At 39.0% G+C, this 20706-nt stretch overlaps 1 protein-coding gene across 1 annotated transcript in view; it reads left to right on the top strand.

Moving 5' to 3' along the window:
* Window positions 1-2689: 2689 nt before the first annotated feature.
* The window catches only part of SATB2 (SATB homeobox 2), a 161072-nt gene continuing 143055 nt past the window's right edge, over window positions 2690-20706 (top strand). The window contains exon 1 of the mRNA XM_065413500.1: window positions 2690-2909. Coding sequence (XP_065269572.1) covers window positions 2741-2909 — 169 coding nt within the window. The 5' untranslated portion in view covers window positions 2690-2740. The remainder of the gene's footprint in view (window positions 2910-20706) is intronic.

Here is a 20706-nt window from a genome sequence, read left to right as displayed (position 1 = left end):
GCGGGGTTCGGGGTTTGCTGGCAGAGCCCCCCCCCCCCCATCCCCGGCCCAGGCAGCCGCGAGGCCGGGAGATCTGAGCGGGCCGGCTCCCCCATCCCCTGCAGGCCCGGGACTCTGGGGGCTGCCGCCGGGGATGGGCTGGAGGGGCCCGGCCCGGTGGCGCGCTGGCCCGGTGGCGCGCTGGCCCCTGCCCCGGAGCCCGGCGCTGGTGGACGGTCGGGGCTGCGGCTGCACCTTGCAGCCGGGGATGGCGGGGAGGCCGCGGCTCCGGCTGCCCCCGGGCTGCACGTGTCCGGCTGCCCCGGGGGTGGTTGGAGCGGGCGGAGGGCGCAACTTCCAGCTCAGGCCGTGCCCGGCAGCGACGCGCCGTGGGCAGGCTGCTCCTGCTGTCACTAGCCGGGCCCCTCTCTATGCTGCCCTCGCCCCCCAGCCCCTGGCTCGCAGCCCGGAGCCGCGGACAGACGGGCAGAGCGCCCGGCTCCGCCTCCCCCGGGCTGCCCTTCTCCCCCCGCCCCTAACCCTGCCTCCCCACCCCAGGCGCAGCGCCCGGCTCTCCTGCCTGTGTGCGCGATCCGGGGGGACGTTCATTATTTATTTATTGGTGTTTAATTTCCTGCCAGGCGGGTCTCCCTCCCTCCCCGCTTCCCCACCCTTCTGCAGGCAGCGGGGCTGGCTGGAGCAGCGGCAGCCTTGGCTGGGAGGGAGGGAGGGAGGATGGGTGGGGGGGCAGGTGGGCTGCTTCTCTCCGCGCTGTACCTGAGCTGAGCTTATCCAGAGATTTTTATTTATTGGGGGAGGGGAGGAAGGCAGGGGCGGGAGGTGGTTGCTATTTTGGATGCAAAGATCTGGGGACAGGAAAACCGCACACACAGAGACAGACACACACACACACAGACACTGAAACCAAGGACAACCCCAGAAAGGACTCACTTTGCCTTGATGACTCAACGCAACTAATAATCATTTCTCTCCTCTCGCTGTGGCGAGTCCCTCCTGCTCCTCCTGCTGCTGCTGCTGGCAGAGGAGGGAGCGATTGAAAGTGACACATCGGGGGCTGCCGCCTCTTCACCGCGATCACAAGCGCCCGCTTCCCGGCTCCTCCTGCTGCCGCTTCTCCTCCCGCTGCCCGGGATAGCGGCCCCTTTAGACGCGGCCTCCCTCCCCTTCGCCACCCCCTCTCTCCCCCGCGATTGATTTTCTCTGCCGAAGGTGTGAGAAGTCGGGCCTCTCTCTCTCTCCCCCCTCGGAGCCAGTCGCCTCACCTCTTCCCCCCACCCCCGTTCACTCCCCCGGCTGCCCTCTTTGGAAGGGGCTCTGACTCGTGACAGCCAGCTCTGCCCAAGAAGACACCCTGACCCGGGACCTTAAAGCTCGGACTCGAGGAAAAGGAAAAGGGGGGTCAGCTGGGTGGGGAGGGGGGAAGGAAGTAGAAAGGAAGAAAAGACGAACGTAAAAGGAGGAAACAAGAAAACTTTCCACCCTGGATTCTCTACTTTTGATCCATGGACAGAGCCCAACTCAGCCAACTTACAGACAGACTATAAGCAGTAAGTACAGCAGGAGCGCGCCCACAAACCCCGCGTGGGTGAGCAGCTCGCAACAGCCTTTGTCGCGAGGAGCTAGCTAGTTTTATTATGTGCGGTGTCCGGGAAATAATGACGGCGGTGGTGTTAATTGTGAGAGAAACAGCCCTGGCTGCAGCAATGCCCTGTCCCTTCTTGTTCCTATATGTCTGGGTGGCCGTTCCCAGGAACCCGGCTAGCAGGATCGGAGCACACAGTTCATGGGGTTTTCTGGCTTGGTTTGTACTGCGTTGTGTAGTCAAACCTGCAAACCCGATCTCCTTTAAATAGCATGTAGGCACCCCAAAACTGACCTGCCTTGCAAACACTAACGCTAGATCGGGGGTGGGTGGGGGGAGTTTTTAGAGTGAATTTGAACTTGAGTTTGATTTGGCTCAGAGTATCGATGAACTAAGACGCGGCTTGACCCGGGATGTGTTAACGGCTCTTTGATCGGAGAAGTGTAATCAAGATACCTGTCGCATGTTATTTTGATAAACTTGCCGACTTTAATGCACGTTTGCCAACATACGTACCAGGTCACATTTGCAGGGAGCCCAGAGCATTTTAGATCCGGTTGTTATCCTTGCGGTGTTTGCGCACTATTAGTTTTCAGAGTGATCTTCCGAAGAGAGATGATGTCTCCGTATATCGCTGTATTAATTCACAATCGGGTCTCCACATTATGTTGTGTCCGCGTGAATCGGGTTGATTCTGTGCAGGAGTTACTTAACACACCTGCCTTTTTCAAAGTACCCAACTTTCTAAACTGACCCACGAGACAGAAATGTAACGTGTAAATGACTCCGGTAATAACATGGTTTGTGCCACTGAATTTCAAATGAGCGATCAACTCTGGTGAGCCCTTGTGCGTCAGTACTTGTTAGTTACCTGTTCTTCAATCAATGTAGGCAATGTATTAACAACTCGGGTCCAAATACCTGGGTTTCAAGCAGTTTAGCTCTTGCATACTATAGAGAATGAATATGATTCTGAAAGCCGGGGTTTGATTGCTTTATTTGGATGAAGTGAGCGGACAATGATGATTACTATCTCTTGAACTCCCTGATTATGCTCCCTTTACAAACCTCTGAAGTGTATATGTTTCTTTCTCTCTAGGTCCTTGTTCATTTTACTGTGATCTGCCTGTGGGAACTTTGTCTCCAAGTCAAAGTAGCATGGAGCGGAGAAGTGAGAGTCCCTGTCTAAGGGATAGTCCAGACAGAGGGAGCGGCAGCCCTGATGTCAAAGGTCCTCCCCCAGTGAAGGTGGCCAGGCTTGAGCAGAATGGCAGTCCTATGGGAACCCGAGGGAGGCCCAATGGCTCTGTGACCAAATCAGTGGGAGGTAACCATCCAGTAGTATTAATGTATACATAACAGACTGGCAGCTGAATTACAATGGCATAGTGTCAGGGTTCATGTTGATTAAGCTTTCTGTCTGGGTGTAGGATTACAGGAAGTGGATTGCAAATTGTCAGTACCCTACTTGCCCCTCATCAGTAACTAGCAGCCTCATTTACTGTTAAATAGAAAAGTGGTTTATCCAGAAGGTGGCATTTTGTTGGGCATGTTGCCACTCTGTGCGAGGTGTTGGCAGGTTTATGTCACAGCTAGCAGTTTCTAGCTTTTACTGGAAAGCTTTTAGCTGTTAAACTCTATTCCAGTGTTAAAAGGGTGCATGTAAGGGCTTCATTTCATATTGACTCTTTTCACAGAATATTTATTAAAAGGCCTTTTTAGTACCACAGTTAATCCATCACTATATCTACGCCAACTCACAAAAGGCCTGATCCTACCACTACTGATGAAAAATGGGAACAGGATTGGGACCAAGTACGCCAAGCTTTCTGAATAGGAATTCGTTGTTTGAATACACATAATTATAAACTGACAGTGAAAGATCACATTAAAATTTGTGTTGCATGACGGCCTTATTTTTACAGGGGAAAATACAGTTTTACTCATGCATCAATAGATAGTTATTCGCAAAAGAGAGCATTGGAGACCACTTAACTATAGTTAACAGGATCTTACTAGTGGCTTAAAATATATCATGACATTTATAAATAATAATACCCTAATGGTTTTATGAATGAATTCTCATAAATGGAAAAAAACCTGCTCTATTGAATTACAGCACATATTACTTGTAGAGTGTATTGCTTTATGGAACTTATATGAACAGTTATAAAATCTTTAGGCATTCAACCTGTTATGCAGAGGACATAGCAAGACATAAACACATGGTTAGGATCAGTTTGTTTAACATAATTATTACAGATTAATTTTGTAGCTTTGGCACAGTTACTCTCTGTAGAGCTTTAAATTTCATAGTTGCCCTGCTCCCTAGTTGCTATTCAATTTTGTGTTTATGGCATGTTTCAGTGACACGAGTGGCTGCTTTTTTTCAAGCAACTACTTACTCAAGCTAAACTCTCCGATGACCTCTTAAATGTCCTGCTTTTTCCTCTTAATTTTGATGTTGACAAGATTGATATAATGTAACATTACATTTAGAAAAATATCTTTAAAGTTTTGTAGCAGATCAGGTAGTAAGAGAGAAAAATATTTCAAAGCAGGCCATGGATATCTTTATATGTAGTAAGAAATGTAATTATTTAATGTAATGTATGTTTGTGGGTTTGTTTTTTTTAAATCTAGCCCATGATGGATACAAAAATCTAATCAGTTCATAATAGAAAGGGTCAGTACATTTGGAAAAGATACTTTAATATTGTCATTGCATGACTGTGTACTTAATTTAACAGTTTTGTCATTATATGGTTGATTTAAACGTCTTTTCTCAATAGGGTTTCTAATTGCTGAAGTTTGTTGAGAGGCTGCAGCTTGTATTTTTCGAATCATAGTGATCTGTATATTTACTTAATGAAGGGTATAAAAGCTCAGCAGTTTCTTGTGCTTTTGATGAATTCATCTCCATTTATTGAACCTCTTATTATTTTTGTTCTTTTAAAGGATGCAAAGGGAGAAATAACTTTACAGTTAAAGACTTGTTGTATTATACCAATTAGAAATTAATAGGAAAATAATTCATTGGCTGACAGTGGGATCCAACTAACTAGTTTTGTCTGAAAATGCTAGAAAGTAAGTATTCTAGCCATAGGTGCCTTTTAGAAGACTGAAGGACCGTGGCTTCATTTTAAAGAAAGGATTAGAACTTGGAACTAAAGTTTTGGAGATCTATTAAAATGCACTTAAAAAAAGGATGACTTCAAACATTTTGGAATATATATGTTGCTTTCTAATTGCAACTGTACTTTGCCAAAGGAAGTTTACATGGTGCTGTGATTATATTGGTGGTTCAGATTGACTCTGGCCTATTGAAGTACGGAGCGTTTCATTCAGTTTAACATGAAGACTTTCCTTTCTGAAGACAAACTTTTAAGAGGTTACATTTTCATTCACTGCTGTCTGGTTTGTTATAAGCTTGATGTAAACTGGAGTGTTTAAAATGTAGGGGAATCATGGTGAATTTTTTCCCCCATGTGTTTTTTAGACAGCTTGCCTGCGTGTCTCATAGTTTGAGTACCATAATACAGTTTATTCATTGGTTCTTGTTCATATTGAAAGCAAGAATAAAATTATTTTTGTCTGAATACTGATCTAGGATCTATAATATTCAATGCTAAAGTAGTTAAGGTGGATTTTTTTTATAAGATAATGGCACTGTATAAGATTGATTTTTATTTTTTAGAAAAGCTTTCAGGATAAACTAACATATCTATTTTTCAGAGAGATGTTTCCCATTTTCTTTTTAAGATTTGATGTTTATGAACACATTATTTTGACTTTGTGTCCAAGTAATGTATTTTGAATGCAAATAACTGAGTCTGTCGGTTTCAGAAGTTCATATCGCTCCAAATGTACACTGAAATGGTAATAATTTTGTCACTTTAATTGTGACGCTCAAATGTTGGCATTTGAAGAGTACTTTTTTAATATATTAGAGTTTTAGAAAATAATATCCTTTCATGTACAAAACGTGGTGTCTATAAAAATAAGTTAATAAACCACTTTTCCAGTGCTAGTCATAGATGAAGACTCTTCAGTAAAAGCAAACTATATTGAAATGTTGCATAGTGAAATGACTTCCAAGACTTTAGTTGATGTGCTCATTTTATTTTGTACGTTTAAAACGTTTTATAAAAAACTTGTACTTTTCAAAAAGCAATATTTTCAATGTTTTTCTATTTAGAGACAATGTTATTACAATCTTTTTCAGTTCTGTAGAATGTGTTTTAAGATTTGAACCCCAGGGCAATAAGGTGCTAACAAATCACATTTTGATTACTCTTATTTTCCCTTCATTTGTTCTATGTAGGTAAACGCTGAAATGTTTTTCTTTTTCTATTATGCCCACTTTTAGTTAAATCTCAAGAATAAGTATTTCTGTACATTTTCATTAAAAATGGAGAAATTTAATTTAAATTATCTAAAGCTATGGCAGGACTGATGACCTGTGGTAACAAGTTTTATAACTTGTAGTGTTTATTACATTTTTTTACAGTGACTTCCCAGAGAAAGAGAGAAATATTAAAGTGCACGGATGTTCCACTTTTCTCACTGAATTTTTCAGTGAGAGTATTTTACATAAAGCGCTGCAAACAGTATATCAGCTCTGCTAGAGAGAAATTTTGCCTTCTGACTTTTTTTGTAGCCGAATGTACATAATTCAAAGGGCCATTATGGCAGCTGTAGTAAACTTGTGTAGGTCACAAAAAGATAAACAAGGCTGTTTTTAATAGGGGATTTTAAAGTTTCTGTACTGTTTATAATGGTGTTTGCTTCAGCTGACGGTATTAGAGTCCAGTTTTGTTTTGCTCTGGCTAGTTATCTAACCAGTCTGTTTTAAAGCATGTATGTAATAAAACACAAGTGCTCAGATGTTCATGACTGGTAGGTTTTTTAGAGGGTCCCTGGGAAAAAAGGCTAATATATCTTTAAAAAACATATGAAGTCTGGGAGAGAATTTAGAGTGTGCAGGAGAACTATGGTGTTGACAGCTTTATATTCCTGTTGGGTAACATTCACTTACTAGAATTGGCGTCCCCTCTCAGTTAGTAATTCACTCCATAAGGATTTTGAAAAAAGAATGATTAATAGCTAGGAAATTCAGATTTGCAAAATTGTTGATTAAGCTTGCAAACCTGTCTGTAAATGGAGCTGTATTTGTATGTGTGTATTTTATTTCTAAGAAGACAGAAAACGAGTTCAGAGTCTGAGTGTAACTTAAAATATTAATATCCTAAATGTGCTATTTAATGCTTCGGTATAGAAGAATTAAATGTAGAACCCAAATAACACAATCAACTTTTAGGCAGGAAGCAATTGTATAATATTTGTTTTTTTTAAATGAGTTTGAGACCAGTTTAATAGCAATTATTTTTTTCTTAATTTAACTGTTAAAACATGCAATTTAATTTTATAATATCTGTCTGAAAGAGAACTTTCAAACAGTTGTAACTAAATTACACGAGCAGTACTTAAATCTACCATATGGAAGATACAAATATAAAAAATCTTCTTGATGCAGTGCATTCTTCTATGGGTGTTCCTGATAATTTTATACTGCTGATTGTTCTCAGCTTTTTAACATTAAAGATTAAAAATATTTTGATCTTCATAGGTACATTTCAGAAATCTGTTTTAATATCTCTCTCAACAGAGAGGAATGCCAATCAAGTGTGGTAAAAGTACTGTCTATCAAAATCAGTGTCTTACAGCTAGTTTTACAAAAGAATACTAGTTAATCTTTGTTATCCTATATCTGTTTCAAGGATATAAATACTTTGTTGCAGGGGGGTGGAGGGAATCCATTATTATACAGACTCATGCATGCAGATTGATCACATTTGATATTATATTCTAAATTGTTAGGCTATCATTTAGAGCTGAATTTTACCTACAATAACTGTTAACATGTTTTAATTGTCTGCATAGAGAATGTTCCTTATAAATAGATCAGGTAAAATAAAGTAATAGGTTTTAGATGTTGTTCAAATCTAGGTGAAGAATATCTTAATACTGTCTGAAAAAGATATTTTTGCTATTTGAAAGGGCTGAGCATGTCTAGGTATTGAAGTTATGAAAGCCGCAAAGCCTTATTAGCTTGGGAATTGGCAATGCACTGTAGTCTATCTTATACCATGTATGCAATATAGTCCGAAAACACTACATTTTCTTTTGCTTTAATTCAGTATCAATTAAAGTAGAAAGCAGATTCTTAGTTTTATGCATTAATAGTATATCACTAGGAAAAAAACCCTCATCTAATTTAAATAAGGAAAAGGGGACACTAGTATCTCCTTGTAATGGAGATGTAGACTGATTAATTGTTAGAAATGAGCTGCTTTTTGTGTTGAAAAAGATTATTTTTCTTTCCTGATCATAGCTGATATCTTAAAGAGAATAAACGTAACAGTCACTCTTCTGGGGTCATCTAGTGTATCATTTGTATTTTTGCTGAGGTAGAAAAATAGCCCTTCTCTGTTTTCAATACTTGGTCTGTTATTAAACTAAAGATACAGTTGGTTAAAATATATATGCAATTGAACATATGCATTAAACAGAATATAGGGTATCCACCCATTCGGTGACCTAGGCATAATTTGATGGTTAGTGTAATTTTGGAACTCTAAGTTCCAACTACAGAAAGCCACTGACCATTATGTATTTGAGACTTGAAGATTAGCTGTAATAAGATTCCCCCCCCACAACTGTTCAGCAGTAGCTATAGGCATCTTTTTCCCCCTCCTCACAGTAAATTGCTAGATGCCATTATCTTCATCATGAACCAAAGAAAAGAAAAGGGACCAACATCTTTGAGAAATTAAATGTTAATTCTTCTTTCTCTCTGTAAACAGTGCTTTTGCTGTACTTATAGGACAGAACAGATTTACTGTCAATTATTTACAGGACATTTCTTTGAGATAAGTGCTGTCAGTGTGATTCTAACAGATAGCGACCCCGTAGAATAGAATTGGTTTGATGCAATGGAAGGGTGGTAGGTCCATGCCAAAATAGCTGCAGTATAGAACAGCGGGGAACTTTTGCTGCAGAAAATTAAATAGCTACATTTTCACAACCAAATTTAAACAAAGAGCTTAGACATCACCTGAAGAAGGAAAACAATATTAAACTTTACTGTTATGGATTAAACTCCTAAAGGTGAAGCTAAATGATTTGTTTTTTCTTTCCTAACTATATCAATATTCCTAACGAAATTATTTTGCTATCTGAAATATTTTAGCAAGGTTTAATAGTAGATGAAAACTAGTTTTTCATGTAATTGTTTGTAATAAAGTAGTCATAAGCTTTCTGTGATCAGTAAATGTCACACTTCACATTTCTAATCTGTATTCCAGACTTCCACATATTATCCAATACCTTAATACACAACCCTTCATTTTCAACTGAGATTATAGTTTGAATACTTTTTTATGAAGTTACAAAAGTGCAAAAACACTAATTTTTAATGCCTTCTGCACAAGCAAAAAGGGGCACAGTGATATTTTGGACTTTATGTAAAGAGGAAGCTGGCACATGTAACATATTTTGTCACTGAAAATGACACAGTAAATGGCAATGTAAATTGACATCTATGCTGTTATAAAATTGAGACCATTTGCTGCAGTATGTAGTTCACGTTCACAAAATTGTTGTGTGTCCTAAATAAGAGAAATCTTGACTTTGTGAATGAACAATTATCAGGCCATTTAAGAATCTTTGGTGATGTGTAGTGTAAAGTGTTAGAATTGACAAATTGATTGTTTTGAACTCACTGTGGTCTTTTTAAAGTAGAAAGTCCTTTTGAAATAACTGAAAGTAGTTAAAACTAGGAAAGCTTTATCTCTATTGCAAAAGTTATAATTGGTCAAGTTTGCTCTTCATTTACTATCTTTCTATGCATAATGAGCTTAAATTGGATAATTTATTTTGGCTAACTCAAATTTTACAGGATTTTTCCTGCCTGTTGGTAACACTTAATGTATTTCAAGATTAAAGTCCCAATCCTGCAAGGCATTAAGTATTATCAACTCCTCTTGAATTGATGTGAATTGTGGGTGCTTTGCACCACACAGAAGTTGCTCAGCACTTAGCTCAATCAGTGTCTGATTTCAGTTCTTTATGTGTAGCTATCAAATGAGTGTTCTCCTTTGGCAACGCAAACTAGACGTTTTGAACAGAGCAGAATGTGTTAAAAATGCATAGTTTTTGAGAGAGAGAGTAGGAACCAAAGCTTGGTTCATCATTTATCAGCTATACTGCAACAGATGCATTTTCACATTGTTCTATAAGTGAAACTGACTTATGAACTAAAGCCACAACAGACAAAAGCCAGTTGAGGATTTGATGGCTTCAGAGAAAAATATTTTATAGCCTCTAGCCATGCTAAAAATGTTTTCTCCTTTATTTAGGCTTGGCAGAATTCAATTTTTTTTAATGATTGCAACAGATAATTTTTAAAGCATTTTTTTTGTCTATTTCAGTTTTCATAGTTGCTCAAAATCATGGGTTTTCTGCATACTCCCACCCCACAATTTTTATTAATTTAAAATTTCACAATTGGATGAAATTATGGAGGGGCAGACAGTTATTATTTAATGACAATAAATGCTGATATTCAAAAAGTTAAATCTTTAATATTGTTAAAACACAAACTGTCAGCTACATATGTCAAAATATACAAAGTAAATATCCTTAAATCACACTCTAATACGTTCTCAAACAGCATTTTTCTTACTTTGCCTATCTGTAAATTTTGTCTATTATCGAAGGAAATATTTCCAATTGGTTTGTGTATGTATTGTGAAATTGATGTTTATCAACATTTACTAATAAAAATTTAATCTTTCCTAGCCCACCCGTATTTTAGCTCGGTGTGTGTTGCTGAATGCTAGTGAGTTAAAACATGTATATTTTGCTGTGTTACCTAAAAACTAATTTAAATTTATTAGTGGTACAAAGTGCAGAAACTACACTCTCATCACAATTAAAAATGGTATAATTAGCCTGCCTGTGTTAGGTTGTTCAGTTCATTCACAAAGTTTTTACTGCATTTATACATTATATTAAAAAAACCAACCCTTCTTTGCATTAAATGGCAACTGTGTTGACATTGTTGCAGATTTGAAATTGAGTTCTTACAAAATCTACTTGAAAAGTGGCTACGGCTACAGTAACTTCTCATAAAAGCTAATTATTTGAAGCAAACACTTTGTGGGCAATTGTTCTTTAGTCTTTGTACTGAGGAAAAATATTAAATTAAGTATTTAGAATTGTACTTCTCTCAGATTAGAGAATGATAGTTTTAATAATGGCTTGTCACTATAATACCATCTGAAAAGGTTCAGATACCTTCCCTTAAAGATTGAAATAGTTGATAAATATTCTTATTTTAAACCTGGCCTAAAATAACATTATTCCCATCTTTTCCCCAAAAAAAGTTATGAAAAGTTGTAACTGTTAGCGAGCAAGGTATTTTGGAGACCACTAATGTGATAAGAACTTACAATAAGTTTGTAAGATTCTTCTTTTTTTTAAAAAAAAGTCTACATTTAGAGTAAATGTGAAAATCAGTGTTGCTAACAGATCAGGACTTATGCACTCGTGAATTTTTCTGCCTGACACAAAGCTGCAAGGATGACTTACAGCAGTGTCAAATGATTGTAAATGTAAAAGTGGTGCAGTGTGAGCCATAGAGTTCTATTATTTTCATTTGCATGCCGGAGGGGAGAGTGCGTGTCTGCACTAGAGACTTTAAACCTTGTGTCAAATGCTAAATTGTTAGTAGCTGCTACGCCCAGTTTTGTTAAGAAAAAAATTAGCACTATAACGTGTTTAAGCTGTATGAAATTCTGTGAGGGATAGAGAGAAAATGAAAAAGAGGGACAGGTAGTTGTGGATAGGAGTTAAGTACATGTCTTGCTTACATGGATTCCAGTTTGTGCCTTGTTAGTCATGCTGCTGTCCCTGAGGTCAAACCAACACTTCTTTTTTCAGCGGGTAGGTTACAGGACATGTCATATTAAATAGTCAGAATAATGAAATAAATTTGTCTGCAGTAATGCCAGCAAAGGTAAGAAGGTTAAGGGGAAGCCTTAAACCAACCCTACCCTACCATCCAACTACTTTTCCTATGAAATTGATGCATCCTGCACTTTGGCCATATGCATATTGCATTTTCAAAGTGAAATATAAACCGCTCCGACTCCAGTGTCCTCCTTTGCCTATGTGTATGGTTTCTTTTCTTTTTTCTTTTTAAGATGTGCAAGCATTTTCAAAAGAACTAGATCAGGCAAGGACTGTTTGTGGAAATTCTTCATACCAAAATCTTGCTTTTCCTCTTACATTAGCCACAAGGCTACTTTTTTTCAAGATGCTTTACTTATTATATTAGCATCTTAGGTGAAAGCAAATGTACTACTTCATCTGTCCCTGAATAATACCCACAATTTGTTCATTTCACTTACTGCTATACTGTCTAGAAGTTGCTCATTTTATCTTCATTTAGACTGAAGCTTCAAATAAGTGGGCAAACTTACGTAAAATACCATATATCCTACTAATATAAACTCATCGAGAGTTCTTTTGTCATAAATATCACTGATAGACATATATTGGAAATGAAGCAAGTTATTTTCCAAACCATAACTAGACTATATAGCCAAAATAATATAAATTTCTATTTTGTGCTATATTTTTAGTTTATATACATTTCCTCTCTTTATATATTTAAAATTAAATGTGCACAGTTTTCAGGCTTGATATTGTGAATGGCTACTAAGGAATGAAGTTATAAATTGTGTTATACATTACTTTGGAGTAAAAGGTGATTTTTCGTAATGTCTTTTCCTAACTTACAAATAACTTTGTTGCCATAATACAAACATGCTAGCAGAGCAACATGATAGATGTCTCTAAGTATCGTAGTAAAATAAAATGACTTGTATTCTGAGGCTGTGGATAGTTTATGTTGTTTTGGACCCATTTCCCAAGCAGTGATCGAAAACAGATTACAATAACAATTATACAGTCAGAAGATGCAATATCCATTTCTGCTTTAATTGAGTGAAAGAATAATAAAAACATCATTAAGAAAAATGAGGTGGACCTGTCATACACGCTACCAATTTTTAGACTTGGAGAAAATGCAGAGGAACTGAAATGTTTTTTAGTTTTATTTCATCTTGTTTGTTAGCTGATGTTTATATTTATTATGGTAGAAGATCTTTGACTTGGGCTCTTCACAAGGGCAGATATGGATGAACGCATAGTAACTGGATACTACTAAGACGCTAAAGCTAAGGTTAGGCATTATCTCTGTAACCATTGTTGATTTAATTGTAAAATATTTTTTTCCTGTCACTTGTTTAATTCTCCCTTTTGTTACTCATTATGATTAGAGATGGTCATTATCACATGCCACCCATGTAAACTTAGGGGATCTTAGGGGAAAGGGAGAAGAAACGGCCTCTAAGTAAGCAAGCAGTTGCTTTCTGCACTAGATGAGGTGCCAGTCCTTCCAATATAGTCCTGTGTGTACCATGTTGTAGCAATCCTTTTTGGAGAGTCCCCAAAGCATGGGTAGTTGACACCTCCAAATCCACACAGTAGGGCTGCCCCAGCAGATCCTTTTGCCCTCTGGAGGTTGTGGCCAAATATAGTACGCTGGTTGAACAAAATAAATATGTAGTTGTGAAGTTGTGAAGTTGTTAAATGGAATTCCTTTCCCTTGTGACCTGTTTGGTAAAGGTGTGGCTACTGCTAAAAACCGCATGGTAAATGTACGGTACCAGCTCTTAGGAGAGCATTACTAAAAAGGGGCTAAATTTTAAACAGAGCGATGGTACTGCTCCTTCTGCTGCAAAGGTATAAGGTTTCCTCTGCAGCCCTCACTTTCCTTCCTTCAGTTAACACAGATCAAAGTACTGGCACCCTCCATGCGAGACAAACCAGACTGTGGCTGGACCCTCAGTTCAAGATGCTGAGTCATAATTTCTGATGTGCTTGTGCCCCATGCCCACTCCCCCCGAAGGCTTTTTGCAGGCAGTGTGCTGACCGAGAATGTGAATGGAGCAGATCTGCTGCTTCCTAAAAGGGCCAGAAAGAACGCATCAGCTTCCCTCCTCGCTAGGGTGTGGATTTCTTCCTTCATTCACGTTTGCTCGGTGTTGTCTGTAGAAAGGTCTCGATGGTTCTGTCTGTGCTTGAAAAACTCTCTCTTGCTGACAGTGGATTTCAGCAATGGGAGCAGCTGAACTGCTGCTGAAAGTGTAGACAAAGTCATACTGTGTTCAGGACTGTTTCAGTAACCATGCTTGGACCCGAGTTGTTAAGAATGGATTGACTGTGGCTTGCTCTTGTCCATGTTTCCTGCTAAACTGTGCCTGGCACCAGTTTGGCTGCATCCATGGTTGACACCCAGTCTCAGAAATGAGCAGTTTTTCTAGTGTAGACATAGTCTAAATGGCAATAGGGAAGAGGGCGCGAAGGTGAGGATTACAGATCAGTCCCCCCTTTTCCTTGTTGCTGGAGTCTGGAACTGGACTTGAATGCAGCAGCCTAACCGTAGCAATTCCCTCGGTCCCTCTGTCAGCTTCTTCTCTGGTAAGGGGAGGACTGATTCTTCCTTTTCTCCTGTTCCCTTACTTTGCTGTTGGGATGGTGCACAGAGGGCTGGGGATCAAGGAGGGAGAGAGCTTTAATAGTGAGTCCAAGTGAAGATGCCAAAACAAGTCAGTGTGTGTTACTTAACTCTTCTTCAGAAATGAAATCTAAAGCAAATAAGAAAGCTGTGCTGTTACATTCCAAGATATGCATTCCACTGCTAGGAGACTATGTAACAGAACCTTCATTAAAATGTTTCTGCTAGAAGAGGGTTTTTACTCTAAAATGTATATAATATGGTGGCACCTCCTAGCGCTGCCAAAGTCACAGGCCTATTCTAGTTTTAATGGCTTTATAACATGGTCATTAAAATTATGCCAGGTTCCACCCAGAATTAGAGAATCTTAGCCCCTAAAAAAACTTTAGTTGCTTAATTAAAAGAAAACATAAAAACCTAAAACTCCAGCCTTGTTTTTTAAGTTCTAGGAACCAAAAGCAAATATCATGTAACAGTTTAAGATGCTTTTTTAAAAAATACCAATTTAATTCCAAAAGGGCTTCCTTCACTATTTTTAAGTGAAATCTTAGTACATTTTCCATTAATTCATATTGTAAAGTAGTGCTGCGGGGTATTTTTAAAAAGGAAATTGAAAACAACTTAGCTGTTTTATTTAGGAAGGTACTCTAATGGATTCATGTTTGCTTTTTAATATATATTTTAAGGCCGTATACTGCTCTTGACACATGCATACAACTTTCATGGACATCAGTGTTTTCTGTTGTCTTTTTTTATGGGAGAGAAGAGGGGCGGGGGAGTAAAGTTTTAGGCTAGAATAATGGCAATGATAATTTGCATTTGTATGCTGCCTGTCATCCAAGACTCTCAGAACCTCACAACACAACTTTGTGGTATGCATTATCATCCTTGCCTTAATGATGGAGAAGTGGAGACATACTAGCCTATGGGTATGTCTTAGGCAGTGAAGAAAATGCAGACACACAACTCCTATGTTAAAACATAGGGTGGGGAAGGGAGGTGCCTGCTTAAACCAGAGAAGATGACAAACTCTGAATTCCCATCCCTTTGTGCTCGGTTATCAGAGGTAGCTGAGATTCTCTTATTTGGGATATAGGGTGATTGTGTGTCCGATGAGCTACAACTTCCTCTTGGGGATGCAGTAGGGTGAGAGGGGCGTGGAGATTCAGCATTATATCTATTTTTATGTTTCTTTTTAGTCTAAACATGCCAGTTAAGTGCATTTTATTTATATAGTCTTATGTAAAACTGGAGTATTATCAAATCATGTTATGAGTTTGGTAATAGGTTCGTGTCATGGCCTAGTGGCCTAGAGCATTTCCTGTTAAACAGTATAGCTGTGTTTCACTTAGAAAAAGAATCCTTGGGCTGGTTAAACTGTCGGAACTGGGGGAAATTTGCGGTTATGCTGGTGATTTATTTGTGAAAGTTCTAGAGAGCAGGGAGAGTTGCGCTGGTAGGGAGACTGATGCATCAGAAGGACTGGAAGCTGCAGAATGATGTAAACAGTATGCTGTGGTTTCCCATCACCATTGGCTACAACACAATATGTAGAAGAATATTTCCTGACAGGGTTGTATTGAATACTGAGAGTTGGAGGGGAAAAAGGTGGAGAAAGGTCATGTCTGTACTCTGTCCCCTCAGCCCTCCCCAAAAGGGAGCCATGCTATAGTATTTGAAAAAATAAATCTGGAGACTGAATCTTCTTCTAGGCCAAATTTCAATCTGGAGCAAATTTTTACAACTGGCATATAAACCCCTAAAGGGCAGGAGTTAACCAGTGAAATTCTGCCAGTCCTACTACAAATGTCCATTAGCTCACAAGTAACCTAAAAAAGCTGGACTGCCATATAGGCAAGCGTTGTGATTGTGTAAAGATGAAGTTTTTGCCCTACTGAGCTAATTTTTATATTTGGGCAGCACCATACTGATGTGATGGTCTTAATATAATCTCTAATTCTAATGTATAGAATTCCAGTTAGCCTCGTGCCTGGATACATGTAGCGGTTTTCACATGTTTCCAAGTGGTTAGTGGAAAACAAGCTGCAAAGTAATTCCCCCGGTCCTCAGTAAAAAGATTTACAGTGAAAGAATTTTCTACCTCATAACGGGACTGTTGTAGGTTTGTGTTTGTTATTTAAAAGACTGAAGTACAGTCCATTTACCTAAACCAAGCGTTTATTGTAAACAGGCTAACTGCCAACAGCTTATATTCTGTCAAATGTAATTATATTTAAGATTTATGGATCGCTTGAAAGTGATTCTGAGGGAACATGACTAATACCTGCTGAAGTTTTTGAGCTGTTTCTTCAACCACTCCACTGTGCTGTATTGCTATGACCTGAGCCTGTTTCAAGAGAGATTGCTCTTAAACACAAATAGTGATAGGTATGTTGCACTTTAGAAACCGTATCTTTGCATCTATTCAGTCTATCATGTGTCCTAAATATTAAATCTTTAATTGGACTCTGTAGGATTTTATGTGTAAGATCTCACATCACCCCTCAGCTAGAGCTGAGCAATGCTTTCAATAAAAGTGGGGTGAAGATAAGAATGGTGAATTGTCTTTTCTAATACTCAATGGCCTCTCTCTTCTCAAAAAGCTGTTTGGCACACTTTAGAATATCCACGTAATTATGAACTGGTTCAGCTAGTGAAGCTCAAAGAGAAGTCTTTCCTGTTTATTAGCATTTGTGTGAGATGTTCGTTTCTCAGAATTGTTGCAGGGTCTTCAGATGATTCTATTTTGGAGCTATGGCAGCCTTGCTGCTGAGCTTATCTTGTTGTTTGGTGATGCACAATATGAGTTTCAAGAGTGGAAATTATGCAGTTACACAGGGGACTGGGCAAATATGGCTATCACTTTGTTTCCATGGGAATGTGGGATGGAGCTCTTCAATGCTGAAATTCAGGAAGCTCTAAAGAACTGGGAACTGTTAAATTCTAGAGGTTCCTACCATTTTAATTAGTGGGACTAGGCAGTGGATTTTAATGAGGAAGAGAACAGAAGAAAAGCTCTTTCTTTTTGCTATGTGAATTCCGATACGAAGTTCTTGAAGGGATACTGTCAGAATTAGCATTTGTTTAAAAGAAAGCATGGGGGAATTGGATAACAAATCTTTTCATTGTATTTTTTTTGTTATATTCAACTTTCTCCTAGTGGCTGTGATTCTGTAAGTGAAAGTGACTGACTCAAAAGAAACTGACCTGTTCCTCTTCATTGTCCATGTTACACAAAATGCCCCTCTAGTGTGAAAGGTACCTGATTGGTGGAAACCAAATCAGATTTAAGAAAGCTTTCAGTTTTGCTCATCTAGAACAATGGTAGTATCAGCGGGGAGAACAATTTTTTTGTTAAATATACTGTATGACCTTCATCAGAGGGAATTGTCCAGATAAACTCTGTGTTGCAGATGGAGTTGTATTGAGATAGATTCTATCACGAAAATGGGGGCCCAGTCATGAAAACCATCTTGTGCAGAGGTCCCATTGAAGTCAATGGCAGTTCTGCATCTGGAAGGCTTGCAGGATTGGTCCCTCCATAAGACATGTGTTGTATTGAAAAAATGGAGATGCAGTCTCTCATCAGGGTATTGGTGGGCGGGTGTGGGGGGTGTAGTTAATTTTAGCTTCCTCTGCAGATTTGATAGTATATTTTTTGTACACTAGATTTAGGAAAGGAATGTAGTCACACTCTGGGCCAAATGCAGTCCTGGTGTAATCAGGCTCAGCTCCATTGAAGTCATTGGAATTTGGCACTCTGTTTGAGAGAGGCTTGCTTATTGTGTGGCCTTTGTTTAGAATTTCTACTAGGCAAAGCCTGCTTTCTTATGCAATAATGGAGGGTTTTCTGTAGTCTATTAAGTGTCAATAAATGCCCTGGTTTCTGAACATCAAATCATAGATGTTAGCTTTGTCTGTCTGTGAGGGAGATTACCTTGTGTGCGTGTGCTGTAAAAACTTTATTTTCTACTTTTTTCATTTGATAAAAATCTCTCCACTATCGTATGATTTCCTTTGGGTTTTACACCACCATTTGATCTCAATTTTTAATAATTTTGGTGGGTTTAACTCCCAAAAGAAAACATGCTTGTGCTATGAAGTATTCCCACTAGAAATCTGGGAAGTCTTAAAACCTTGTGTTACTCAGAGCTGAGAACTTGGCTCCTTTATTAATTCTCTTCTAGAGAACCCCAGTACAGTAAATTTTTCCATAACATCATGCTGTTGAAATTAATCAAGCTGATGTTTGGAAATTGTTCAAATTAGATTAAATTAAATAACACCTAGACAGAGTTCAAAATTTTGCCTGATGAAAACAAATTTTAATCTGAAAAGATACATTTTATTGCATTCTACTCTTATTGGCTGATCTTTGTATTATATTTATTAGGATAAATGGTGCTTCCCATTCAGTGGGGATAGAAGGGTGAGTGTATATATAGCATTTTTATTTAACATCATCACCAGCTCTCCATATCCTTTCTTTCCCCCTCCCCCCATATGGAGACACCAAACGCATGGTGTGAGCATGCACATGGACAACATGTGCGAGTCCAGTGACTATAGAGTGCAATTTACCGTATTACTCACTTTGAGCACACATTGGACTAGATAACCCTTGAAACTTATAGAAAAAACCAGTGAAAGACTTCCTTGAAATAGTCATTTGAAAGGAACACAAAGGGGCTGGTCCATACACATACAACTTGTACCGGTTGAACTAAAAATATTTGTTTTCTTCAGAGTGATCTAATTAAACTGGTGGAAACCTGTGTAGACATTCTTAAATTGGTTTAGAACTCTGTATTGATTTAGTTCAATACTTTTTTTTTTAATGACCTCAACTTTTAGTTAAACCGATGAAAGTTTGTACACAGATATAGCCAAAACCTACTTCTTGAACGAAGACTACTCAATTTCAGAAATACCTTCAGTTTTTAATGCCCACTCTCTAATTTTTATGGATGTATTTTATTTCTGTTCACAGCAGAATGACCTTGATGAGGAGGAAAAAATGTACAGTAAAATACAAATGTCAGGTACATGATTTCAGTGGTGCTTTCTTTCTAGTCTCTCTCTGCACCTTAGGTCAGGCTCAGAAAAGAAATTGACTAGTTTGCCTAAAAAGTAAGGAAACCCATGTGCAAACCCTTAGCTGTACAACTCCCTGTGACTGGAAAGGGAATTGTGAAGTTTAACCCCCCCAGATTTGGAAAATGTACGCAGGCATAAACCATTATAGTCAAAGCAGTTTGTGCACAGTTGTCATACATTGGACTGTGATCTGGCCTCTTCCTCAGAGTGTGGAGAGTGGCATTTATGTACCAGTGCTGTCCTGAAAGCTTTTGCTATTTTCTAGGATCTTATTTTCTAGGATCTTATAGATTCATAGATTCTAGGACTGGAAGGGACCTCGAGAGGTCATCGAGTCCAGTCCCCTGCCCGCATGGCAGGACCAAATACTGTCTAGACCATCCCTGATAGACCTTTATCTAACCTACTCTTAAATATCTCCAGAGATGGAGATTCCACAACCTCCCTAGGCAATTTATTCCAGTGTTTAACCATCCTGACAGTTAGGAACTTTTCCCTAATGTCCAACCTAGACCTCCCTTGCTGCAGTTTAAGCCCATTGCTTCTTGTTCTATCCTGAGAGGCTAAGGTGAACAAGTTTTCTCCCTCCTCCTTATGACACCCTTTTAGATACCTGAAAACTGCTATCATGTCCCCTCTCAGTCTTCTCTTTTCCAAACTAAACAAACCCAATTCTTTCAGCCTTCCTTCATAGGTCATGTTCTCAAGACCTTTAATCATTCTTGTTGCTCTTCTCTGGACCCTTTCCAATTTCTCCACATCTTTCTTGAAATGCGGTGCCCAGAACTGGACACAATACTCCAGCTGAGGCCTAACCAGAGCAGAGTAGAGCGGAAGAATGACTTCTCGTGTCTTGCTCACAACACACCTGTTAATACATCCCAGAATCATGTTTGCTTTTTTTGCAACAGCATCACACTGTTGACTCATATTTAGCTTGTGGTCCACTATAACCCCTAGATCCCTTTCTGCCGTACTCCTTCCTAGACAGTCTCTTCGCATTCTGTATGTGTGAAACTGATTTTTTCTTCCTAAGTGGAGCACTTTGCATTTGTCTTTGTTAAACTTCATCCTGTTTAACTCAGACCATTTCTCCAATTTGTCCAGATCATTTTGAATTATGACCCTGTCCTCCAAAGCAGTTGCAATCCCTCCCAGTTTGGTATCATCCGCAAACTTAATAAGCGTACTTTCTATGCCAATATCTAAGTCGTTAATGAAGATATTGAACAGAGCCGGTCCCAAAACAGACCCCTGCGGAACTCCACTCGTTATGCCTTTCCAGCAGGATTGGGAACCATTAATAACAACTCTCTGAGTACGGTTATCCAGCCAGTTATGCACCCACCTTGTAGTAGCCCCATCTAAATTGTATTTG

This window comes from Emys orbicularis, chromosome 11 (assembly GCF_028017835.1).
Source record: "Emys orbicularis isolate rEmyOrb1 chromosome 11, rEmyOrb1.hap1, whole genome shotgun sequence".
NCBI classification, from domain to species: Eukaryota; Metazoa; Chordata; order Testudines; family Emydidae; genus Emys; species Emys orbicularis.
Note: the sequence above shows the minus strand (reverse complement) of the source record. Positions and strands in the feature narration are given on the sequence as shown.